This window comes from Gymnogyps californianus, chromosome 4 (genome assembly GCF_018139145.2).
Source record: "Gymnogyps californianus isolate 813 chromosome 4, ASM1813914v2, whole genome shotgun sequence".
Taxonomy (NCBI): domain Eukaryota; kingdom Metazoa; phylum Chordata; class Aves; order Accipitriformes; family Cathartidae; genus Gymnogyps; species Gymnogyps californianus.
Genome location: NC_059474.1, coordinates 13244289 through 13269538, shown reverse-complemented (window position 1 = coordinate 13269538; position 25250 = coordinate 13244289). Strand labels below are relative to the sequence as shown.

The following is a 25250-nucleotide window of genomic DNA, read 5'->3' as shown; positions in this document are numbered from 1 at the left end:
ATAGAACTTGCTTGTTGAAGCAGCACGTTTTGGCTCACCAGCAATAACTTCTATGAGAGTAAGAAATGCCAAGCTGGTAATATGCTTGAATAGGATCTGGCTTGTGCTGAAATTAAAATGCTCAAAAAAGAGGAGTTCTTCAAAATTCTCTGATTCAGAATTTTTTTTAACTCAGTATTTTATTCTCTCCTCTGAGAGAATGGAAATTCTTGCCCTAAAGTCTCACGTATATAATTTGAAATAGAAATATTGACCACATAGATAACTAAGGCTGTTCAATACGTTACCTGAAAACTTGATATACATTATATTTGTTCATCATCTTAGTGTGTATCTAATTCAATCTGTAGTGCATTTACACAGGGAGAATCTTTGGGAATCAGTTTCCCTGAACTTACTTTAAGAAAAAAAATCTGATTTTTTAAAACATGTTTTTCTGCTGATTGGATTTCCCCATTTGGGGAGTTTGTTGATCAGGTTGTTAAATCTGGTTACTTTCCTGTGTGTTCTGCTGATAAGGCAAAACTTAAGCCTGTTTACTTACCTGAAGAGAAACTGGGACCTTGAGTCATCTAGTGTTTCTGCATCAGTGAACTTGACTCCAGCTTTTATGAAATGTGGGTAGTTCCTTCAAGATTCTTGAAGTATGTTTTAACACTGATTTTCCCTTTATGTAGACTATTAGCTTCATAACAATTTTCAGTCTTATCACAAGGTGTCACGTTTGTTGTCTTACTGATAGTAGATATTTTTCTATTAGCTTTCTAACAAGTGAAAGTAAGAAGAATCACTACCGAACTTGCTTTTCTTTTGCTTCTTCAGTTTCTTGGTAGTGTGGAGGGAAGCGGTGGAATTGCTGCTTTTGCGTAGTTGAGCAGGAGAAACAATTTAGAAATCTCTTTCTAAAATTTGCACCTGTATATTAATTCAGGATTGAATTAAGCACTCCAAATACTGGATTTCTTGAGGCAGCATTAGCATAAAGAACACAGATACTTCACCAACATTTCTTTAGCCACATTTACGATTCTTAAGTTATTCTCGTCATGAAACTTTGCACTTTCAGTATCTTTACAATTAAAAATCTCTAATATGAAATTATCTAGCTATGTAGTAGGTAGGTACAGTAGGACTCAGTTTATTGATATTCAGACTTGAATTTTTCCAATATCCAGATGGCCTCGGCTTTCTGTTGATATTTATTTAATATTGGGTGGTCGTCCCTTAAAAATTTAAGTAGTGGTAGTGTGTTTTAAATATTAGAATCTTGTAAGCCAAATTTCAGTTTTTCTTCTGTGTGTATGCATGCTTTTTAAAATTTGTAAGTTTGGGGTGGCATTGCTTTTACAAAATATTCAGTGACCACTGAACAGAATTGTGAAAATTCAAAGTTATGGTAGAGCTCTTGCATTGAAACAAGCATTATCATATAATAATATGGACAAATATCACCAGGACAAATCTCTAGTTCTGTTAAGAAACAAAGGTAAACGAAGGCATCTAGTAGCTGAAGAGAACAGAAGTCCGTAGTGATTCTTTCCATGTGAAGTAACTAGTTTACTTGCCTTCATGCATAGAGAATGTTTTCTTGAACTGCTTTCTTTCCGGTTTGTCATGGGCTTAAGATTTTCCAGTCTAAGGAGTAAACCTACTAATGGGCTCCTGACCACTGGAGACAAAGAAAAAAAGAAAAGGCAGGTAAAAAATGCAAGAGATTAATTTAAACCATTTGAAACTACTGGATTGTCTTTTTTTTTTTTTTTTTTTTTTTAAATCAATTTAGTCATCATAGAAGCAGAATTCCACTTGGTTTCTGTGTCACACCTCAAGTTCTACAAACTCACTCTCTAGGGTTTATGACGTCATCTTGTTTCTTAGCTGTTCTACTGTAATGCCTTTTTTTTTTTAATTTATTTAGCGTGATTCTGATAGATTATAACACAAGAATTACCTGTAAGGATTTTTTTTCTTCACTGTTCTGTAGTGTTTTATGGGTGTGGTGTTTGATTTGTGTGCAGAAAGTGCAAGGTCCTCAATAAATTTAAGCTGTATCAAATACAATATTTATCAGCACTATATATGTAGTTTACATGAGGATTTTAAACTTCAAAATTTTATGTGCAATAGCTGTAATCCATGGTGTTTGCTAATCTTGTAAAATCTGAGGCTAAAAAATCAGCGAATTTGTCCAGGAAAAAAAAAATCAAAACCTCAAATTTCCAACAGGCTTTTTCCTATAAAACCTAAAATGGTGGTGTGAAGCACTGGCAGCCAGGTGTGACTGAAAACTGTATGTTCAGAAACAAATTTTCTGTGTATTGTATAAAGAGGTAGAAAGGAGGAGAGGATTCTGCCAGAGCTCTGTGTCAATTGCTGCATCCTACAAGATGAGCCGTGTTGTTCCCAGAGTGCACAAACAGCGTGCTTACTCTGGAAGGAGGGATGAGACCGTGATACACGCAGCTCTCTGGTGCGGGCCTGAGAGAGAATTCCATTTAGCCTCCCTTCCCCCATTTAAAAAATTGGGTATTTGTTGCAAGGATTAAATTTTTTAAAATTGAAAAGTGTCAAAGTTTGTAGACAAGTGTCAGGTATCTTTCAAATTATGTGTGTGGAGAACTGAATGAAATGTTTTATAAATATCTGTAAGCATGAAGGTTCTTACTGCTCTGCTGACAGACTGCTAGTGTATATGGGTAGTAAAGCTACTCTTGCAGAGGTTAGCTTTAATGTACCAGTACAAAGCAAAGCTTTGTTGGCATAGATAAAACAAAGTACTTTAACATATAGCATTTTGGTAACGTTTTCCTAGTGTAGATGGTGCTTTAATCAACTTTCCACCTGAAAGCAGAATAAATGAAGTTAACCCAGTGCACATTTGCTGGTGTGCCTGGATTTTCATTTTGAGTAACGTATTGCAAGTGGGTATGTATTTTTCATTCGTAATTATGCCCATGTGGATGAGCAGGACAGGCTTTGGAAGCTGGTGGGGGTAGGTGGGTCGCATCAGTTTGTATGCTTTCATGTGAATATTGGGAAGAGTTAGTGCTCTACAGCCTCGTTGTGTATAAAGAAATATATAAACTACAATTTTGGAAAAGATTTATAAATTTATTTTAAAGAAATGGAGTGTAGATGTGCACAGTCTATTGAACCTATTTTCTGAGATTTTATTTCTCGTATTTTTTTAATTATTTCTTTCTGTTAGTCCTCCTAATAACAGAACAGTAGCCTGTTCAAATTTCTTCTTTTAAATGAATCACTGGCATCTTGCACAAGTATAACGAAAAACAGAGTGACTGGTAGCTTTTTGTTCTTTCAGAACTAAATCCATTTCTCCAGTTTTGGTGATCAAATAACACTTTAAGAAATAAATTCAACAAATTGCTCTACTCTGTCCTGAAGGACTCAGTCATGTAAAATCACGAGTGGCAGCCGTTTCAATGGCTGCTTCTGAAGGTGATTGGTCTCTCTCCACTCCCTTTTTTCCCATCTTATTCTTTGATTGCATAGAGACAACTAGTTTCACTGACAACTTGTTTTTACTTCATTTTGAAGCCATGGGGAATTGGGAGTTGTTTTAAATGAAGGTAGGCCTTAGCCTGGATTTCATTAGAAGCAATAACAGATATGTTGAAAGGGTTGAAACAGGTATGTTGAAAAGCATCAGGTGTTTGTGGATCTCTCTGAAGAAGATGGTTTAGACCAGCATACATTAAAAGATGTTAAAGATTATTTTCCTGGTAGCCAAAGTACTTCTTTGAGATGAACATGGGAAATCATGTGTATATATGTGAACGGACAGTGAAGAATAAGCAAGTCTGATAACAAATTTTGTAAATTCTGAAAAGCGATATAAAATGGATGCTACGTATCTTCAGATGATTACATATAATACAATAGCATTCTTCTTTGATTTTATTGTTCTTAGTTAAATGTTCTTACATGTATGGGAACCCACCCACCCCACCCCATTGTCTAATTTTCTTCTGAAATTAGTTCAGGTTCATTTTAAGATAGGCACTGCTATCTCTAGTCATAATGATGTTCATTGTGAGACTGAGCTGAAGGCTTTGGGATCTAACATTGCATTTTCTTCTTTGGGCTTGTTTAGCTTTTTCCTAAGTTTGGTCCTAACTCTGAACTACTCCTCGCTTTTCATCCTTATTATTTCAGAGATCAGTGAAACTCTCTAACATATTTTGTGTAAATTACAGTAATACATGCAACCATAAGTTGGCCATAAAATGATCTTTATGGATATGCTTTGCAAATGGAAAATATTGCAGTGAAGTGTGAGTAGCCTCCATGTCCTGTGAAAAATATATGTGCTTTTCTTAATAGTAAGTGCAATTTTTCTGTAATCAAACTAATCTTTAATTTGGCAAAAAGTAGTTTTTAGTAGATAGGATGAGGTTGTTTTTATTTTGAACAGTATGTTATTTGTAGTCCTGTTCTGCTATAGTACTGAGATATTCATGTATTTTAAATAATGTAATTTCTTCATTTTCATTTTAGGAGAATGACATCTTCCTGGGCTGGGAAAAGGGAGCTTACAAGAAATGGGGAAAGAGTAAGAAAAAGTGCTCTGATCTAACACTAGAGGAAATGAAAAAACAGGCTGCTGTCCAGTGTCTTCGCTCTGCTTCTGATGAAGTAAGTTTGGACTGTTTAATAGATTCTTAAGACTTTATGCCCTTCTTTGTGTTAGATGTATTTAGCTTGTGATGCTTATCTTTTAATTTGTGGCTTCTTAAAATGCAAGTTTGCTAAGAGTTCTCTGAGAGTTCTTTATTTTTCTTTAGGAAATTATGAAATCTGTGTACGGCAGCAGGATTTCACAAAAGATTCTGTGCTATGTAGTGTCATGCTTTCCTTTTTGTAAGCCCTTGCCTGTTCTTGTCAGGGACAGTTGCAATGCACCAGTTTGTGTTGAAATTACCACAAAGCTTTGCATAAAGATATTTCTTAAAATTCTAAATTTACTTTGTGTTGTGTGTGAGCAGCAAGGAATGGAATATTTGGGCAGAAAGCCATCTTGCTTTGTGCATGCTATATGTGTAATCCAGAATTGCTAAATAAAATGCAATGTATAGTAGCAAATGTTCACTTTCCAGATTACATCATTGAGTGGAAGTGGAGTTGAAGTGCACTGACTGGAGAAGGTGAGGAGAGGTGAAGGCAACAGGTTGAAGGAAGATACCAGAGGCAGCAGATACCATGTAACTCAATGGAAAAGTGGAGAAAGGGAGAGACCGTCGAAGGAAATGTTTAAAAAGAAAAAATAATCTGTAGCACAGGTCAATGAAAGCTCTCCAGGGAGATGTTTCAGACAGCAGAAATGAGAAAGTCTATCTTTTAGTTTACAGAACTACAAATGCTCTGATCTGTCACTACTGTAAGAAGAAAATCTCCCTGCCTATGCAGCCTGGTTGCATTATTGCTCCATCCAGCTTTCTAGTCACAGTTTGTGCTTGCACAAGCATTTGTGTGGTTGTGTGGAGAACTGGATTGGTTGGGAAAGTGAATCAGTTTCCTGAGATTAACCTGGTTGGGGTGGAGGAAACATTAACCGAGAGAGGTTTCCTGGTCAGATTTGTAGCACAGACACTTGTGCTAGTAAAAGTGAGGAAGGTGTGTGGCCAAGAATAACGAAGGAGGTGGGGTTGATTTGTGTGGTTATTCCCACCACCACCACCTTCAGCAGCATTGCCATCATACACTGGCTTACTGTTTGTGAAGCTACTTGAGCATTTGTTCAGTTACTAAAGTGCTAATTGGGAGATTTCTGAACTCCCATTTTCCCATTACCTGCTATCCTAACAAAGTGATGCAAAATATAATTTTGTTGGTAATTTGCTCTGCTTTCATAGTTACAGAATATTGAGGTCAGCACTCTGACTACCGTAGAAGTTAATTTAAATATGAAGCAAATATGAAGAAATAATTGCAAGAAGTAATGTCTTTCTTTAGGATATGACTATCTTTGTATACTCATTTCATGAACAGCAAAAAGTAGTAGTCTCATATGTAGACCACAGGAATACTGATGATTGATTTTTAGCTTTAGAAATTACTCTCTTGATGCATCTTCACATAGCTGAAAATCAAGGAGCATCACTTAGAGCCAGATTTATATGATATAGAGAAATCCAGTTGAAAAGAAAAAGGAAGGAGGTAAATTTATTAATAATCCCTGGTCTGCCTCCACTTGAAAGTTCATATAATCTAAAACAGAAGAAGAAGGGAATAAACCCTTCAACTAGAGTTTTGAAAGAATAAAAAGATGTGTGATCTGAAAGGTCAAACAAGTAACTTCCTCCTTTGACTCCTGCCATCTTGTCAGATTTTTATTGTTCAGCATTAACCTATAATCTACAACCTGTAGACTTGTGTTATTTCAGGGCTATTTTGACTAGCGTTGCATGCTAAGACAATTAAGCTTGCACATTTGCTGTCTTAATGAAATTGTAGGTCATAATTTTTTTAATGTATTTTCAAACACAGGGTGGAACCTTTAAACCTTTAAAAAAATTGTTACTTAAAGCTGTTCTGTAGGTAGTTTAACACATGTATTGCATAAAAGAGAAATACAGATTTTTTTTGTTTGTTTGGGGGTTTTTTGGATTTTTTTTTTTTTTTTTTTTTTTTTTTTTTACCCTGGAGTTGGGGGGAAGGGTGATCCTGCTTTGATAATAGTGATATTTTAAAGTAACTGGTAAGGTATCTTTTTCTTTCTGCTTTTCAAACATTTCCTATGTTGGCTGGTTTCTCTACTTATGTTTGTGTGCTAATCTGATGGGAATAATCAGTAGTTTTTGGACTGTGAAACTTAATGTTAAAATACTATTTCTGCTGAGGCATTCAAGCTGCTCCATGCAACGTTCTTGATTTCATCTCTACAAAACGATAAAAATACTGTCAACTGTAGCCAAAACTGATGATTAGTGGTGTGTGTGAGGAGCGTTTATAAAAACTGTTGAGATACAAATAAATACTTTTTTCCTTGATTGCCACTTGATTTTTTTAAATTGTTTTCTGAATCATCTGAAAATATTTACCTGTAGAGATTTTTTTTTTTGTCAAATAGGTAGATGTGTTAATTAGGATCTTCACAAATATGTTAACTAGTAGCTTTGTTCTCACAGTTTTTTCTTCTTGCAAGGGGTCTGGCAGTAGTCCACATGGGCAGTTCTGGAGCTTGCTTATAGTTTTGCGATCCTTCTGTGATCCTTTTTTCAAAGTAGGTGGACATGGAAATACCAATATCCTCATACAGATATGGAACACTTGCTCTTCCAGCCTAACCTCTTCTTTCAACGTTAGCATTGGAGCAAAGCAAGCAAGGTTGAGGTAGCTCCATTATTGGGAGTAATCGAAAGAAGTCTTAGTGTATTTAAACTTAAATACATTTTTATTTAAATATACTTAAGTGAAATGGTTAGAATGTTTACCCTGTGTGTGTCTGTAGAGAGAGTATATATACACACATGTGTGTGTACACACACACAACCAAAAAAAAACCCCAAATTGGGAGACAATTAAATGAAGACTTTAGGATTCTGCAGCCTGATCTATTTTAGGGGGAAAAATGTGCAGAAGATGAAAAGGTATTGAGGGTTAATAATAACTTTTCTAACTCTCATAGGAAATGGCAGAGATCCAGGTACCATAATTTTGATGTTTATATTTAATTACTTAAACCAGTAATGTGTTGAGAAATTGCAGACAGTCTGCCTGCTCCCCCCTATCAGTAATCAAAGGCTGTAAAATTGGGTGATCACTTCAAAAAGATGCTTGATGGGGAGAGGAAGTCATAAAATAGATTAGATGAAAATTGACTTGGTAACAGTAAACACTGTTTCGTCAGTCTTTCATTTAATGGTTGAAATAAATATTTTGAAATCTTGTCTCTTATGGATTTTCATTTACATAAGTATTCATTCTTAGCGAGTACTTTATTTGGTAGCTTAGTTTTGTTTGAATTCAGTTTTTTGTCTCTTATTAAAGAGAGTAATGCTGTAAAACACTAGTCTGAGACAGAAACCCAAGATTCTAGTTATAATTTTATGGTGCTGAAAACAAACATTTGACTTCAAAAAGGCTACAGTTTGGTGTTTATTTCTAAAGCATTTCCTAAGTTATGGACTATGACAAGCCTGAGAAGCTGCAGTCTTTTGACTGCTCTGCATCACTGTGTCTTGCAGTGGCAAAGCATGTTATGGACTAAGTGCTTTTGTGAGAGGAGGCCTGATTTTGACAGATACTATCTGGTATATGTAAGAATGCAAATTGTTAAATGTATGTATGTTCTGAGGACAGTATTTTTTGTGTGACCAGCATTTTGGTGTCTCAAGTTGCCTATATTTATTCCTATGAATCTTTGGCTGCAGATGCTCTTGATGCAGTCAGAAGCAGAGAAAATGTAAGTATGTTGCAACTTGCCAGAAAATGAAGACAGAATGATGGTGAGAACTTTTAGGGCAAGTACTTTAACGTAGCAATCAATTGCTATTCGTACTGCAGTTCTGAAGTTTATTTTTTCCAAAACACTTGAATGGAGTATAAATAGCAGTTCAAAGACATGCTGAAGAATTGTTCAAATTTTAAAAAGCTTGTTAATATTGACCTTGAGTAGAGATTTTATCTTGATTCTTATCCTGCTGAATTGTAGAAGAAATTTTAGAATCTTGGTTTGCAATTAACTGGCAAAGTAGGGGTATCCATTCTAATGAAATGTTGGGTAAAAAAAAAAAACAACAGCTCTTTAGGACTGGGGAGTGTTTATGAAAAGTCCTTTGAGGAAAATAAGAAATTTTATCCTGAAATTACTGCCTCAAATTTCAAGTAAAAACAGCTGTTTCTGTCAGCATTAAATGACTTCTTTTGGTTAAGGTTTTTTTTTTGTTATCGTTGTTTTTTTAATTCCTGTCTCGTACACTTAAAACTGAGAAGGTCAGTTTGTTCATGTACAGTTTCTGAAATGCCTTTTTTTCGTTGTTGTTTTTTAAAGCCTCTTAATTCTGAAAGTCTATAAATTATTTTGGATTTGAATAATGAAACTTGTCAGTAACAAGACAGAAAGCAATATCTTTGAGACTCAGAAGTTTAGTAAAAAAGAGTTTAGAAATTCACCTGTTGTATTTTTGCAAGGTGGATGCTGTCTGAGCAAGATTGGAATTAGAGGTTACTTGTTGAGACAGATACACGTAAGACTTTTCAGTAGGTATATTTCCTAGTAATAATATTGAAATTACTCATGTTGCCTGTCCATTGGTCATAAATCCAAGCTTAATTACTTTTTAACTGACTAGTTTTCTGCTAAAAGTTGCATTGCTCAATAGAGTCAGCAGGTTTTCAGCTGTGTTATTGCAGTTCCTATATAATATAGTTCATTCGCTGAACACCTGTATTACACGTGAAATTCCACCCCAAGATGGTGCTAGAGTTTCAGTTAAAGCGATTGGTGTATCTTTATTCTGCTGAACTGTATGAGGACATTTTAAGAATGAGGAAAGGAGACTACTTCATATGTATCTTACTTTCTGCACTGATGAAACCAGATGTCCCAGACTCTTTCCTTCTCTGCCTATAGGTGGCCACTTCACCTAAGCTGTTCCACAGCACATACTGAAGCATTGTGCTGGTGTCTAATGCTGCTGATCCCTCAAGGCATGTCCTAATGGGGTTCAGGCAACGTGGTCCATTTCTGAACTAACCAGGCTCTCAAAATCTGCTAACTGCCACATGAAACATTGTACAACATGTTAAAGTAAGAATTAGTCTTGGTTGATAGATTCCATAATGAATTTTGAAAGAGCACTGCTCTAATATATTTGACAAAAGCAAACAGTGCCTTCCATCCCACTGTTCTAGGAAGTTACTGCTTGGGGGTAACACTGAAACATAATTGGTGGAACTTCATAACAGTAATTTCTTTGAAATGTAGTCAGGTGTGGGCATGCTGTTATTTGGAGCATTGGCTTTGCTTGCTTTGAATTATGAGGGGGGAATATGACCTTTCTGATATCTGTGGTGTTATATGGGAGCACTTAAAGGAACAAGTGTGGTTCTAGTGAACAGTGTTGTTAAAAATTTGAAATGGTAATCTTATTCTCAAATGTACCTTGCTTTCAGCACAAATTTGAGATGTGTCTAAAATAAGATTCTCTTGAAAATTTCTTAGTATTTGTCATCTTTCTTACTCTAAGTGCAGAACTGTCAAACTTTCCATGCAGTTATGACAGTTCTGCACATAACCCTTGTTTGAAAAAATAAGCTCCTAATCAGGCCAAATTAATCAATTGGTTATGATTCCATGTCTGAGCATGTTTTTAGTGATGGGTTACTCTGGCCAACTATTGTAGTCTCCAGAGATTATGGTATCTGTGTGCCAGTTAGACCAAGGCACTGTTGCATTATCTGTCTTGTGCTTTGCAATAGTGATGTGCGAGAACTGAGGCAAAAGGACTTGCGGAGCCTCTAGCGCAGGGACTGTGTTTCTTTTCTCCTTATGTAGGATGCCAGATTAACTAGATTATTTAAAATTAATTTTAATTACTGATTTATTTCTGCTGTTCTCTCCCTCTCTGATGTAAGCCAATATTAATTAGGTAGTACACTCTGACCGCTACGCTGGGGTACCAGGGAATCAGGTACTAAACATTAGATAGTTTAAGTGATTTAACTTATGCATCTTCATATAACTAGAAGTGACGTGAACAAGAGATGTGTAAAGAAAGTGCCCAGTATTCTTTTGACTTATTTTTAAAAATAAGTGAAAAATGTTAGCCAAAAAGCCCTGTAAGGAGGGTAACAGAGTGCTAGGATGAACACTGTTAATGTAAAGATAAAGGACAGCACAAGAATGAAGCAAGTTGTGTAAAAGCCATCTTAACAAATCAGAAAGATGAAATGCTGAAGTTGCTGTTGAAAAGTTCGCATTTATTAAAACAAAAAAATGAAGTTAAGGTTCCAAAACAACTGTAGTGTTTCTTGAAGCGTATATCCTGACTAGCTCAGTAGTAAGCATTTCTGTGTGTCTGAGGATGATTGTTCAGATTTTTTTCCAGGAAGTGCCAAAACACTTCACAAAGCCAGTGAATATTATCTTTCTTCTGGGGCGTATCCATTTGGCCTTCTGGAAAGGGACATACTAGCTGTTTCTAGAATACACAGCATTATTTAGGAGAGGATTTTAAAATTTTTCAGGAGCTAAGGAGAATTTTAGACAAGATGTATGTTTTGAAAAAAAAATCAAGCTAGGACTGATGTCACTCAGCTTCTCCTGTGAGAAGGCACCATAGGTTTTTATTATTTCCAACCAGTCATTGTTTTTCTACAAAAATTTAGTTTGTATTGGTTTAAGAGAATTTGTAGTGGCTCTGTATTATCAAATGCATTGACTTCAAAAGTTTTCCTTCTTTTTCCATTCATATACTAAGCAAGCTATGCAGTATTGAATTTGGCAAACTATGTTAGCCTGTGTTTTATAACTTCACGTACTGTATAGAAAACTGAAGTGAATTTGTCTTGCCAAGGTAACCATCACAGAATAAAATAATTACAATAAATCAATTCCTTTTTCCTTATGACTTTGGCATTTAAATAGATATTCATAATACCATATATCTGATTTGTCAGGTTACTGAAGCTGCTACCCTGAGTATAATAGTAACTTTAATGAAAGCTGACAAAAGTTTTAATTATTCCAATTTTTGTATGAGTTTTCTTGATATAGAAAAAGTATATATTGGACTGGAGCAGTTCTTTGTGGGAGCTTATTCTACAGAGAAGTTGCTTCATAACATTTTTTTGGGCATTTATTTCTCAGTTTACATCAAGCCAGCAGAAGTAAATTTAATGCTTATCTTGTATTTCTTTGTCCTGGTTTCGGCTGGGACAGAGTTAACTTTCTTCTTAGTAGCTGGTACAGTGCTGTGTTTTGGATTTAGTGTGAGAATAATGTTGATAACGCTCTGATGTTTTAGTTGTTGCTAAGTAGTGCTTATCCTAAGTCAAGGACTTTTCAGTTCCCCATGCTCTGCCAGCAAGCAGGTGTGCAAGAAGCTGGGAGGGAGCACAGCCAGGGCAGCTGACCTGAACTAGCCAAAGGGGTATTCCATACCATGGAATGTCATGCCCAGTATATAAACTGGGGGGAGTTGGCTGGGAGGGGCAGATCGCTGCTTGGGCATCGATCAGCGGGTGGTGAGCAGTTGCATTGTGCATCACTGGTTTGTTTTTTTTTTTTTTTTTTTTCTTTTTTTTCCTCTTCTTTTTTTTGTTATATTCCTTTTCATTACTATTATTATTGTTGTTGTTAGTATTATATTTTACTTTAGTTACTAAACTGTTCTTATCTCATCCCACAAGTTTTACGTTTTTTTTCCCCCTTTCCTCCTCCTCACCCCACTGGGAGGAGGGAGGGGGAAGCAGCTGCGTGGTGCTTAGTTGCTGGCTGGGGTTAAACCATGACCTTCTTGTATTTAAGTATCTCCCATAGTATAGATCCTTTTGTCTTGGAGGCTGAAAGTAGGTGTTTGGTATGATGCAAAGTTATTCCACCTTGCATGTACTCCCAATGATAATGGGAGCAAAATGGGGCAAGGCAGTTCTCTTGCCAGCAGCTTCTCTGGTAAGTCTGGGACAGAAGGAAATTTTGCATATGCATGTCTTCGAGGGAGAAGGCAGCACAATCTTTTAGATACACAAGCATGGCCATGAAAATGCCAGAGAAGTTGGTTACAGAGCTCTCCTGAACAATGCGTTGTGTTACAGAACATAGAACAATGTTACTAGACTATAATTCTCCTTAATGTAGAACAATCATTTTCATCAAAAATTTGAATTGGAGTCCATTATGAATTCTTATCATATGCACAAGCAAACTTCAATGAATATGGCAGAGTACCTACTGAGGAAATTTCAAGTGTCCTTTCTGCATTTCACTTGATGCAGAAAATAACTTTTGTACAATTGGTGGGAACACACTTTTAAAGTTTCTCCCGTTTCATTGATAATATAGATAAGAACATTTCAGCATCCGCAAGCTGAAGTGCTATGATTAGATGAAATCTCACAGCAGCACTGCTTACAAGGATAGTAAGTCTTTTCTGGCTTTGAAGTCAGCATGTTTGTTTATAAGCAATGAATAATGATCAAGAAGAATAATTTCTAGAGAGGAATTATCCTTTCTTAGGGGGATAACTTTTATCTCAGTGTAGCCTGCTATGGGAGGGAGCTACAAGAATTAAGTTTTAAATAACAGAAGTCAGATTAGCTGCTCTAGTAACCTACATTTAAGGATAGCGTGTTCATTTTAAGTTAATTTGAGCTGGTAGTTGACCTCTTTTATCTAGAATTAGTAAACAACATGCTATTATCTCTCTCTTAGAATGTGCAGTGTGAAGTGGTGAATTACAGCTTTGAAATCTGAGCCTGATCCTGAATATGTGATTTACCTTTCCTAATGCTGTTTTAATACAGGACTAAGACAGTTGCAAGAAAGTATTTTTATCTCCTTGTTGGAGAGCTATTGCTCTCTTACTGCTTGAGATTGCTTGGATTTTTGTGATATTAAGTCAGTTTGTCTGCTTGGAAATTGACATTCTAAGATCGCACATCTATTGAAGATTACTTGGATCAAGTATTCACAAGCCTCAAAAGAGAAGTTAATAAATAGAATTTGTTTTTCTGACTGGTCCAATGTCTTTGTTGTAAATCATTATGTATTCAAGTGAAAAGATAAAGATTTAATTGTGTTCTCACTATTGAAGGGTCAAAAAGGTGTTGTACAAATACATACTCTTAAATGTATCTTAGTGTCATCCACCTTACTATGTTGGAGGAAAATCCCATAATGCAAACTGGAACCTTGTTTTATTCCTTTGAACTCTACCTGGATTGAACACCCCAAGGAGGCTGCTGTTTTGGTGGATTTATTTATTTATTCATTTATTTACGTAGTGGTGATCTTGGGGTTAGGGTTTTGTTTTTTTTTTTTTTAGCCCTTTTTTAAGTCTTCTATCTCTTGAGCACCTGTTTTGAGAGTACTTGTAATCAGATGAATTATACTGTATCAGAATGTTAGAAAATGAAAACCTAGACTTTTATCTAGCTCTCATCATCCTACAAAATAGAGAAATAGATGTGTGGTTGCAATGAATCACATTTTGTGCCTTACTCAGTTCATGTGGCTTAACAGCTGATTTATATACAACAGCTATCTAATCCTGCTCTTGGTGACAGGCTACATGCCAAGAAAACAGTCCTGGTACGCTACAGTCAGAGTACCATCTCTGTCTGGAGAGTCCTATGACCTGTTAAAAGAATGATTTGAAACTATGGATATATTGATTTACTTCAATTTCTAGATTGTTTGAACTTGTATCCTGTGAAAGGAGCATGTGTATTCTGCTCTAGCTGATCCTGCTTCAGCAGGGGTTTTGACCAGATGATGTCCAGAGGTCCTTTCCAACCTAAACAATTCTGTACGTCTGGGAAAGCGAAATGAGGATTTGTTTTAAAAGCGTAAGCTAGAAAGCTCTCAAAAAACTAAAAGCAAATGAGTGATTATTTTAATTCTTAAAGTAAATGAAGTGTAATGCTTTTGTCTTTTCAAAAAGCTTAAAGAGGAACAAGGAACTTTCCTCATACCTTACAGGCCTGAAGTAACAAGCCATATTTAGTAAATACTTACACTACACAGTTCAAAGCTTCTGGAGGAAGCTATTAACTTATGTTAGGCTAGAAGCAAAAAAAAGAAACCCCCAAAAACCCAAACCAAAATAAACACCCCAAAACCAACCCTTTCCTTTGAGTTGTATAATCTGATGGAATTTTTCAGTTTCTGTGTATATATTTATGGTACGTCAGATGTGGAAAGCTCATTCTAAATACTGGCTATCAGAGGTTTGTTTTCCTTTTTTTTTGTCCAGAATTTTTGGCTATTGCATATGTGCAGATCTGCAGAACAAAGTATACATTTGCATGGCATTTTTTGGATGGAAGTCCGAGAGCCATAACTAGACATCATTACTGGGTGACGGGAAGGGGTGAAAGCTCAGAGAAAACGAAAAACTTTGCTGACCAATGCTATTCTCGGTTCCATGGAATAAGTATGTGAAATAATAGTGGTGCATGAACACTTGTGATCAAATTCAGGAAAAACTTGTTAAGTCTCCTGGATGGTGACTGTGCAGTGCTTGCAACGTTCAGGAGTAACCTACTAGCAGAGATGAATGTCAACAAGAATTAAAGGGATTTGTCAAGAATCTGAGAGGAGCTAATGTTTCACAGCTTCTTACTAAAAACTCTCAGAACATAGAAGCCAGTGCCCACTGTTAACATAGGCAACAGTTTTTAGTGGATTTGAATTTGGTGTACATAATATTGTTTTGTTTCCATGGTTCACAATTAAACTGATTATTTTAAATTTATAAAAATATTTCCAAAGTAACTAAATTTATAGATTTAATATCTTCTGGGGACATTTTCTGCAGCTATACAGGGGTGTGAACATACGTACAAAAACAATTGGGTTGCTTTAAGCTAATGAGTTACCACTTGTCATCTCTGTCTGCTCTACTTCCAAAGTAGAGCATGTTAAAAAGATCTTTAAGATTTGACATTACATATATATATATATGTGCGTGTGTGTTTAAAAAAACAAACAAACAAACCAAAACCAACAAACATTTTTACATATATATAAAAATGTGTGTGACCTTTGCTGGTTTTTTTAATTGCTCTCATTCCTCGTTATGCAGAACGACATTAATTTGGCTCTGAATAGAGTCATGTTGGTCAGTAAGGAAGACACTGGCTATTAGAGTCCTGTAACTCCAGCAGTCAGATTGACTGTTCTTGTTCATGCTGGGTGAGTTCAGAAGCTTAATTTATCTGTTAGCACGGTCACTTCTATGCCAGTAACATAACACCTATCCTTTATGTAATCCTTCCCTTGCTTCAGCCAGCTGATGAAAAGCTAAAAAGAACAACTTTTGATGCAACTGGATGTAAGTTAAAGCAGGGGAAGGAAATAGAAATATGTTGGAAACAGTAGAACAGAATAAAATGTGTTTTCGTTGTGGAGTAAGTTTTGTTATGCAAAATGGAAAAATATGAATTAAAAAAATGACGTGCTGCCCTTTGTAGTTTGAATGAGAGAAAAGGGTTAGTAGAAACCTGAGTCAGTAGTTTAAATAATCTTACAGATAATCATGAGATTTAAGCCTTTCGTGTTAGAATTACAAAAGCAATCATAATTGGGCACTTCCACGTTGAAAAATGTTTTTAAGGTACTCCAGTATTTGTACTATTTGGGGACTGTCTTTAAATTTGAACATAAGCAAAGCAGTTCGGGCAGATCACCTAATTTTGTTAACTGATTGTGTCCTATTGAACCAAGCCAGTGCCTGGAATATCTTACTTTCTGGCAGTGGGGTTGCTGCAACTACAATGCATTAATGTAAACAATGAAAAATACATATTCAGAGAACAACGCTGTCATGTGAAATAATTGCTGAGGCATTCGTTACGTTAAGTCTGCAGCTTGTTTTTATATACTGCAGTAAGAGGTTGAGCAAGTGGTCTCTAGCGGCTTGGCATTCTGCACAGTGGCTCCCCCCCCCCCCCCCCCCCCCCCCCCCCCCTTTTTTTTTTCTTTTAAAGCTAGCGCTAGCTACATCAGTGTGCTATGCAGGACAGCATGCAGCGTGTCAGCTGACTCAAGTATTAGTTTCATGGTACAGGAGGAAATGAAGCGTTTGATTCCAAAAGTTTTCACTACTTCGGTGTAATGGTGAGCATATTGTTGCTGGTTTGGGGGATATTTTTTTTTTTTAAATTTTTTTTTTTACATGATGGTGTAATTAAGTTAAGGAAGTGAATCTATATTCCTTAGATTTTGAGTGTTTGCTACAGGTGTCCTTTCTATTAGACAGTTCGGAGAGCTAGGCAAAAACAAGGCCAGCTCCTCCTCTGTTGCCCTTTTGGGGGGAGGAGGGGGGAGTCAAGAGTGGTATAAGCATAAAGTGACGATTATTACAACTACATAGGTTTGTCCATATTACTGTGCTACTTGGTTCTTTCTAAACAATTTAATTTGTGTTGGTAAATTTACTGATATAGAAGATGCCTTCTAAAGTTTAATATTGCTAAGTCATCCTCAGTTAAGTATGTGGCATAAAGGTTTATATTTAGCACTTCAGTGCAGCAATGCAGTTAGAAATAGAAAATTGCTTTCTCACTTGACTGCAAATAATTAAAATTTAGAAGTTAGCATATAAGTCATTGCTTCAGTATATGATTTTTCAAGTGTGTGTTTCTGACAGAGAATTAAACAAGCTAGTTTCACTGTATAAATTAGTATTCCCTTTTCCATAACATTTTCTTGTGCTTTAGCAACATATATTCGCGTTTCTCAGCAATTTCTAGTCAGTAATCAGGAGAGAGGAGAAACTCTTCGATCTTGGAAAAATTAAATCTTTATACCACCATGGTGACACAGCAAATCAAACTTTTTTATGCATTTCTGTAACTTGATATTTTATCTGCGTTACCTTTGGAGAGAATGCATATTCTATGGCTATATGCACACAAGATCATGTCAAATTCAGAAGGTGAGATAATTTTGTAGGAGGTTCGTATAAGTCTCAGAATATCCAAGTATGATGGGGACAAGATGCTGGAGTTGTTATTGAGGAAACTGCATAGGATACAAGAAGCTGCACAGTTCTCCCTCGTTCCCATTCCCAGCTGTATGGTAATGTGCAGGCAACTTCTTGCATCCTCCTCACTTGTTTTGAATTGCTGCGTTTAGCTGTGATTCCAGCTTTCTGTTTGCAGTTATCGAAAGTGCAAAGTGTAATCTCCAAGCATGATCCCTGAGTATCAAAATACTAAGAACACGAGTATCTACACAGTACCCACCTCACTTAGTTTTCCTTCCAACAGGAAACGGTCATTTCAGGCTGTAAGTTGGTATTTAGTATTTCGTTGACTGCAATTCAACTTTTATTCCATTAGAATAGCACAGGGTTTTCTGCTGTGGGACAGTTGGTAGTATATTGTACCGTTTTGTGTGTGTGTGTTTATGTTTCAGTATTTTGCTGTTCTGGTGCTGTTGCTTTATCTAGAACTGCTTGCAAGTCTAGGCAGATAGTAAAAGCAGAAGCATGTGAAAATAACACTGAAATGGGATTTAAAAGGAAGCTTGAGTGTATGGAAGGTTAATATGGAGGAATAAAGGAGGAAAATAGAGGCTTATAGGGAAGATGAATAAGATGTTTATTTTCCCCTCTGCTCTCCTGAGCAAACAACACAAGGTTTAAAAAGAAAAAAACGGGGCATTGTAAACTGGCAAAACTATGGGATAAGTTTTGCATGAAGATACTGTGGAAGTATTTCCCCTCCCTCTCTGCCACCTACAGGTATATGTCGTCATACTGTTCTCCTTTTCACCTTCATTCCTGATTTTCTGTATCCTTTTAACAGTCCCTTTCTCGCAGGTATAAATTGTGCAACCAAAAGGGTGAGGCTTAGCCTTTTAAAATGCATTCTTAGTGATCAGTTGATTCTTGAACTTTTATCCTGAGACTCCGGGCTAAAACTTAAGTGATACAGTGCAGTAAATGTGACAGTGCAGAGTTTGCAAAACCTGGGATATACAATAATGCAACAATGCGACTTGCAGTTTGAAACCTCTGTGTGAATGTATCTGTGTTTTGTGGAATCATTTTGACCTCTAATTAATGTATTTATAGGAATGGATTTATACCTGTAATAATTTTTGTTGCTTTTTAATGCATAGTTACCATGCAAAAAGAAAAATATGTTTGCTAAGATATATTTACTGTACTGATGTCTTTCTATAAAATAAATACTCTTTTTAGTGAGTTATGTTTTCTTTTTTCTTTTTTTCCCTCTGTGGTTCTGTTGTTGTTGTGCAGAGCTCTGGGATTGAAACGTTAGTGGAGGAGCTTTGCTCCAGACTGAAAGACCTTCAGAGTAAGCAAGGTGAGGAATAAATCTTTAAACTTCTGAGGCCATATATTGTGTTTATCAACTGTGTAGCATTCTGAGACGTGGGGCTGGGGGAGCAGGCTGTTAATTCAGTAGCTTTTAATGCAGGCCATGCAATTTTAAAATACATTTGAATAATTTCATTCGAATAGTTTAAGCAATTCTGTAGTAGTATGCTTTGTTTACCTAAGAAATAGCATTCACAAATGGAGTTTTCCTCATGAAAAGCTGTAACTGTTCATATCCAGCTATGCCTGCTTTTTTAGTAAATATTCCATATTCAGCATCCCCCCTCCCCACCAAAAGAAATCAAAACAAAGTAGACTTGATTCTGTTCCTTTTGTGTATTGATACTTGGAAAGCGTAGATTGGCCTCAAAATTGTTATATACTAGCTATTCCTGTGAAAAGCATCCAAGTAGCCATCGCAGAGAGGTGTGCTTAAAATTTCCGGGCTTTAGGGGAACGATAATGGAGCCTTTATGTTGTCAAGCTTAGGGCAGGGAGTGCAATATAAAATTGTAGTCTCCAATGAAGGTTCATCGCACAGAAATGTTTGTTCAGGCGCATAGCAGCAGCCTTTGACACTTACAGTAAAATTAATATGTTTAACATGTAGTATAAATAGCAATAAATAAGGGATAAATATTTGCCTGCTTAAAGCATGATTTTAGATGTTTCCATTGCCTTTTTCTGTTTTTAAACAGTAATTACTAGTCAGCTCTTAGTATTTCATAGTGCTATGCTGTGACACTTCCTTACTGAGCCAAGGTGATGTTGACCATTTATTTTGGAAAAAAGTAAAACTAGTGTGTATCTCACAGCATTTTTTAATATTTTACAGATTTTAACATGAAGAATTAGAAATCTTTAGAGTCACACAGGAAATAGGTCTTTACATCCACCCAAAGCACAGCAACTACTGCAGGAGTACTTCCTTTTAGTGAAATACATGAGAAGTTAGATGCAACCATTCATAAAGATATTTAGTTAAATAGTTGATTTTTTAAAAAAATCTTTTTTTATATGTAGCAATGCAAGAAGGAGATAAGGATTTGGATACGAAATAACTAAAAATTCAATGGGAAGTCTCCTAGTGGGGGCATTGCTACCCATGAATTTGCATGCAGCTGCTAGCCAGTCATGTTTGGTGATATTTGCAGGACTTAACAAGACAACTATGGAAAACTTGAATCTTGGGTGGTAACTTGTAATTTCTTTATGTATAACCAGACTATAAATTGTTCTGTTATTTACAGTGTTTTATGGAAATTTACTACTATTACAGATATACGTCCTGGTGCTCTTTGTTAAATACTGTTATAAAATACACTGCCTTTTTGAAGTTTTCTGTTAAGCATTTGGAATTTTCTTCCAAAACAGAGGAGAAGATTCACAAAAAGTTAGAAGGCTCTTTGTCTCCTGAGACTGATTTATCTCCCACAGCAAAGGATCAAGTAGAAATGTATGCATTTTTTTATTATTATTATCTGAGATGCTTTTCTCTTTTCTCCTTTTACTCCCGTATTTTAACACAGTGAAGTTATCTTAGTGGGGAATCTGGAGTTTTGTGGATATTAAGAATTACATTTTTTTTCTGCCATCTTCTTTTATTAATCTTATATTTAAATATAAGAGTTTGGTACCATGGGCTAGTTTAATTTCTGGCAAAGTCCTGACTGCTTTCTTTTGACTATATGCAGAACTCAAACCATACTGTATTTTAGTTTCCTTAAGACCAAGTCAACTAGACAAATTAGAAGCCTTTAAAACAGCATTAATTGACACGTTATACTTGCAGGGAGAGAATCAGTTTCCTGGGTTCAGAACTCTTTGTCTTCTGTTGCAGAAATGGAAAACAAACTCTTTTATAACCTTTAAACCCTTTATAACCGAAGTGGTCTACTAGTTACCGAGTACCTGAGTCCAGTGTTACTGAAGTACCCAGGAGTTTTATCATTGACTTCTCTTGGAGATTTGGCTGCCTCTGTATGTCTTAATAATAACCATTGGTAGCAACAGACTAGTAGAAGTGTTGCTAGATGGATGATACTTCTTCAGGGAACTGACTGTGCTAATGTGGATTTAACTTAACTGACTTCTGAATGTTTTTTAATAGCTTTTCATTGAAATATATGCAATTCAGTATAAATCTCTTTACTGTCAAATACATAATACTTTAAATGTTGCAGAAAACCATATTTTAATCTTGTCCCTGTTGCACAAAGCTGTTAAGCATCTTAAACTACTCAAGAACTAATCTTTTTTTGCAATAGCTTTTTCTTAATAACTGGACGATCAAACTATGTAGACCTTAACAAATAGTGTCTCATTTCACAAAGGAGAATTTAAAAAACTGAAATTCAGGACTTCCTCATTTATACTCTAAATCAAACATGTTTAAGACTGTAGTGAATTGCTACATTATCTAGTAAATCTGGAGTCAGGCCTTCACTGTTTTAAGCATCCACAATTTCTCTCTACAGTGAAGTTTAGTACTCCCTAAAAATAGGATTGTTTTACTTGGCAATGTATTTTTAAACATATATTAATATAAGCACTTTTAAAGCTTATCTTAATCTCCTCTTTGTTATCATTCAAATAAACAGTGCAATGAGTGGCACCTGCATATGTAGAACAAACTAGATTTTTTGGCAATTAGATTGGTAGTGTTTTGATGTGTTTTTAGTAATACTTTCTAATCTTAATGCCTGTCTGAAGTTCTACGATCTGAATGTCAGGTTTTTGTTTTGCTTTCAGGTACTATGAAGCATTTCCTCCTCTTTCTGAAAAGCCAGTTTGCCTGCAGGAAATTATGACTGTATGGAATAAATCCAAAGTATGCTCTTACTCTAGCTCCTCATCTTCATCCACTGCTCCACCAACTAGCACAGATACATCTTCTCCAAAGGACTGCAATAGTGAAAGTGAAGTAACTAAAGACAGAAGTAATAAAGTATCTGCCACTGTACAGGAAAGAACTCAGCAGAAGAAAAGTAAAAATGAGAAAGAAAACAAATTTAGTAACAACACTGTTGAAGAGAAGCCTGTTTTGTACAAAAAGCAAGTCCGACATAAGTCTGAGGGAAAGATGCGTCCTCGCTCCTGGTCATCTGGATCCAGTGAGGCTGGCTCAAGTTCTAGTGGTAATCAAGGTGAATACAAGGCATCAATGAAATGTATTAAAGTAAGACACAAAACAAGAGAGGTTCGAAATAAAAAAGGGCGTAATGGGCAAAGCAGGCTTTCAGTCAAATCTGGTGAAAAGGCTGATAGAAAAGTCCACAGCGGAAGCAGTAGCAGCAGTAGCAGCGGGTCCATCAAACAGCTGTGCAAAAGAGGTAAAAGGCCATTAAAAGAAATTGGAAGAAAAGAAGCTGGCGGTAGCGATGGAAAAGATTTGTATTTAGACAGCAGAAATGAAAAGGAATATAAAGAAGAACCCTTGTGGTATACTGAGCCGATTACAGAGTACTTTGTTCCTCTTAGCAGAAAAAGCAAGCTGGAGACTACATACCGCAACAGAGAAGATATATGTGGCGTAACATCAGAGGCTGTAGAAGAGTTGTCTGAATCAGTGCATGGTCTTTGTATTAGCAACAATAATATTCATAAAACATACCTCGCAGCAGGTACTTTCATCGATGGTCACTTTGTAGAAATGCCTGCAGTTCTAAATGAGGATATTGACCTCGCTGGGACCTCAATATGTTCTCAACCAGAGGACGACAAATATTTAGATGATGTTCATCTGTCAGAACTAACACACTTCTATGAAGTGGATATTGATCAATCCATGTTGGATCCTGGTGCCTCAGATACGATGCAAGGGGAGAGTCGGATTTTAAATATGATTCGACAAAAGAGTAAAGAAAAAAATGATTTTGAGGCAGAATGTTGCATAGTGTTAGATGGAATGGAGTTGCAAGGGGAAAGTGCAATATGGACAGATTCGACCAGCTCTGTTGGTGCTGAAGGGTGGTTCTTGCAAGACCTTAGTAATTTAGCTCAATTTTGGGAGTGCTGTTCATCTTCTAGTTCTGGTGATGCAGATGGGGAAAGTTTTGGAGGAGATTCTCCGATCAGATTCTCCCCCATCTTAGACAGCACAATGCTTAATTCACACATGCTTGCTGGCAATCAAGAGCTCTTTTCAGATATTAATGAAGGGTCTGGTATAAACTCTTGTTTTTCAGTGTTTGAAGTGCAATGCAGTAACTCTGTTTTACCATTTTCTTTTGAAACACTCAACTTGGGAAATGAAAATGCAGATTCTAGTAGCACTGCTAATATTCTTGGGAAAACACAGTCTAGATTGCTAATATGGACCAAAAATAGTGCCTTTGATGAAAATGAACACTGTTCCAATCTTTCAACAAGAACCTGTAGTCCATGGTCACACTCGGAAGAAACACGTTCAGACAATGAGACTTTAAATATTCCATATGAAGAATCCACGCAATTTAATGCAGAAGATATTAATTATGTAGTTCCTAGAGTGTCTTCGAGTTATGTAGATGAAGAAATACTAGATTTTTTGCCAGAAGAAACCTGCCAGCAACAAGCTAGAACTTTAGGAGAAATGCCCACTTTGATTTTCAAAAAAAAATCTAAGCTAGAATCTGTCTGTGGTATTCAGCTAGAACAAAAAGCAGAAAGTAAAGACTATGAAACTACACAAGGGTGTAGTGAAAGCAGTCCACATGGAGATGGCTACAGCTCAGGGGTTATTAAAGATATTTGGACAAATATGACAGACAGAAATTCTGCAGCGATGGTAGAAATAGAAGGAATAGAAGATGAATTGTTTTCAACTGATGTAAATAACTATTGCTGCTGTTTGGATACAGAAGCAAAAGTTGAAACCCTCCAGGAGCCCAATAAAGCAGTGCAGAGATCAGAATATCATCTTTGGGAAGGTCAAAAGGAGAATTTAGAGAAGAGAGCCTTTGTCTCAAATGATTTATCAAAAGTAGATGGTGGTGACTATACTACACCATCAAAACCTTGGGATGTTAACCAGGATAAAGAAAACTCATTTATACTTGGTGGTGTGTATGGGGAGCTCAAAACATTTAACAGTGATGGAGAATGGGCGGTGGTGCCACCTAGTCACTCAAAAGGGAGCTTATTACAATGTGCAGCTTCTGATGTAGTGACAATAGCTGGTACAGATGTTTTTATGACTCCAGGTAATAGCTTTGCCCCTGGTCATAGGCAATTATGGAGGCCATTTGTATCATTTGAACAGAGTGAGCAATCAAAGAGTGGAGATAATGGATTAAATAAGGGTTTTTCTTTTATCTTCCATGAAGACTTACTGGGAGCTTGTGGTAACTTTCAAGTTGAAGAACCAGGGCTTGAATACTCATTCTCTTCCTTTGACCTGAACAATCCATTTTCACAAGTTCTTCATGTAGAGTGTTCGTTTGAGCCCGAAGGAATTGCATCTTTCAGCCCTAGTTTTAAACCTAAGTCAATTCTGTGCTCTGATTCAGACAGTGAGGTTTTACACCCCAGGATATGTGGTGTCGATCGAACGCAGTACAGGGCTATACGGATTTCTCCAAGGACTCACTTTCGCCCAATTTCTGCATCTGAACTTTCTCCAGGTGGTGGAAGTGAGTCAGAATTTGAGTCAGAAAAAGATGAGGGAGGTATTGCTGTCCCTTCTCAAGTAGATGTATTTGAGGATCCACAAGCAGATCTCAAACCTCTGGAAGAAGATGCAGAAAAAGAAGGGCATTATTATGGAAAATCAGAGCTTGAATCTGGAAAATTCCTTCCCAGATTAAAAAAGTCTGGAATGGAGAAGAGTGCACAAACATCATTGGATTCCCAAGAAGAGTCAGCTGGGATGTTGCCAGTAGGAAACCAAGATCCCTGTTTAGAATGCAGTATGAAAGAATCTCTAGATGGGAGGGCGATGGAGAGCTCTAAAGTAAACTGCAGAATAGTGGAGCCACGTGAGGAGACTAGCAGGTTTTGCAGTTGTAAAGCAGGGTGCCATTTCCCCACGTACGAGGATAATCCTGTTTCTTCAGGAGAGCTTGAAGAGGTATGTGGATATATAAAATTACAGAATTTGCAGCTGGCAGCTGATAACCAGCAATTTGTCATGTGACAGTTCAATTTAAATGTTTGTAATTGTATAGCTCTCTAGAAAATACAGTTTTGTAGAAACACTGGAGGTTCCATCTCAACATAAGAAAAAACTTTTTTACT

General features: G+C 36.4%; 1 protein-coding gene across 2 annotated transcripts in view; it reads left to right on the top strand.

Annotated features, from left to right (window-relative positions):
- The window catches only part of KIAA0232 (KIAA0232 ortholog), a 70758-nt gene that overhangs the window by 30785 nt on the left and 14723 nt on the right, over positions 1–25250 (top strand). For both annotated transcript variants that reach the window (XM_050896717.1, XM_050896716.1), the window contains exons 3-6: positions 4519–4656; positions 18954–19020; positions 20409–20490; positions 21786–25083. In XM_050896717.1, coding sequence (XP_050752674.1) covers positions 4519–4656; positions 18954–19020; positions 20409–20490; positions 21786–25083 — 3585 coding nt within the window. The remainder of the gene's footprint in view (positions 1–4518; positions 4657–18953; positions 19021–20408; positions 20491–21785; positions 25084–25250) is intronic.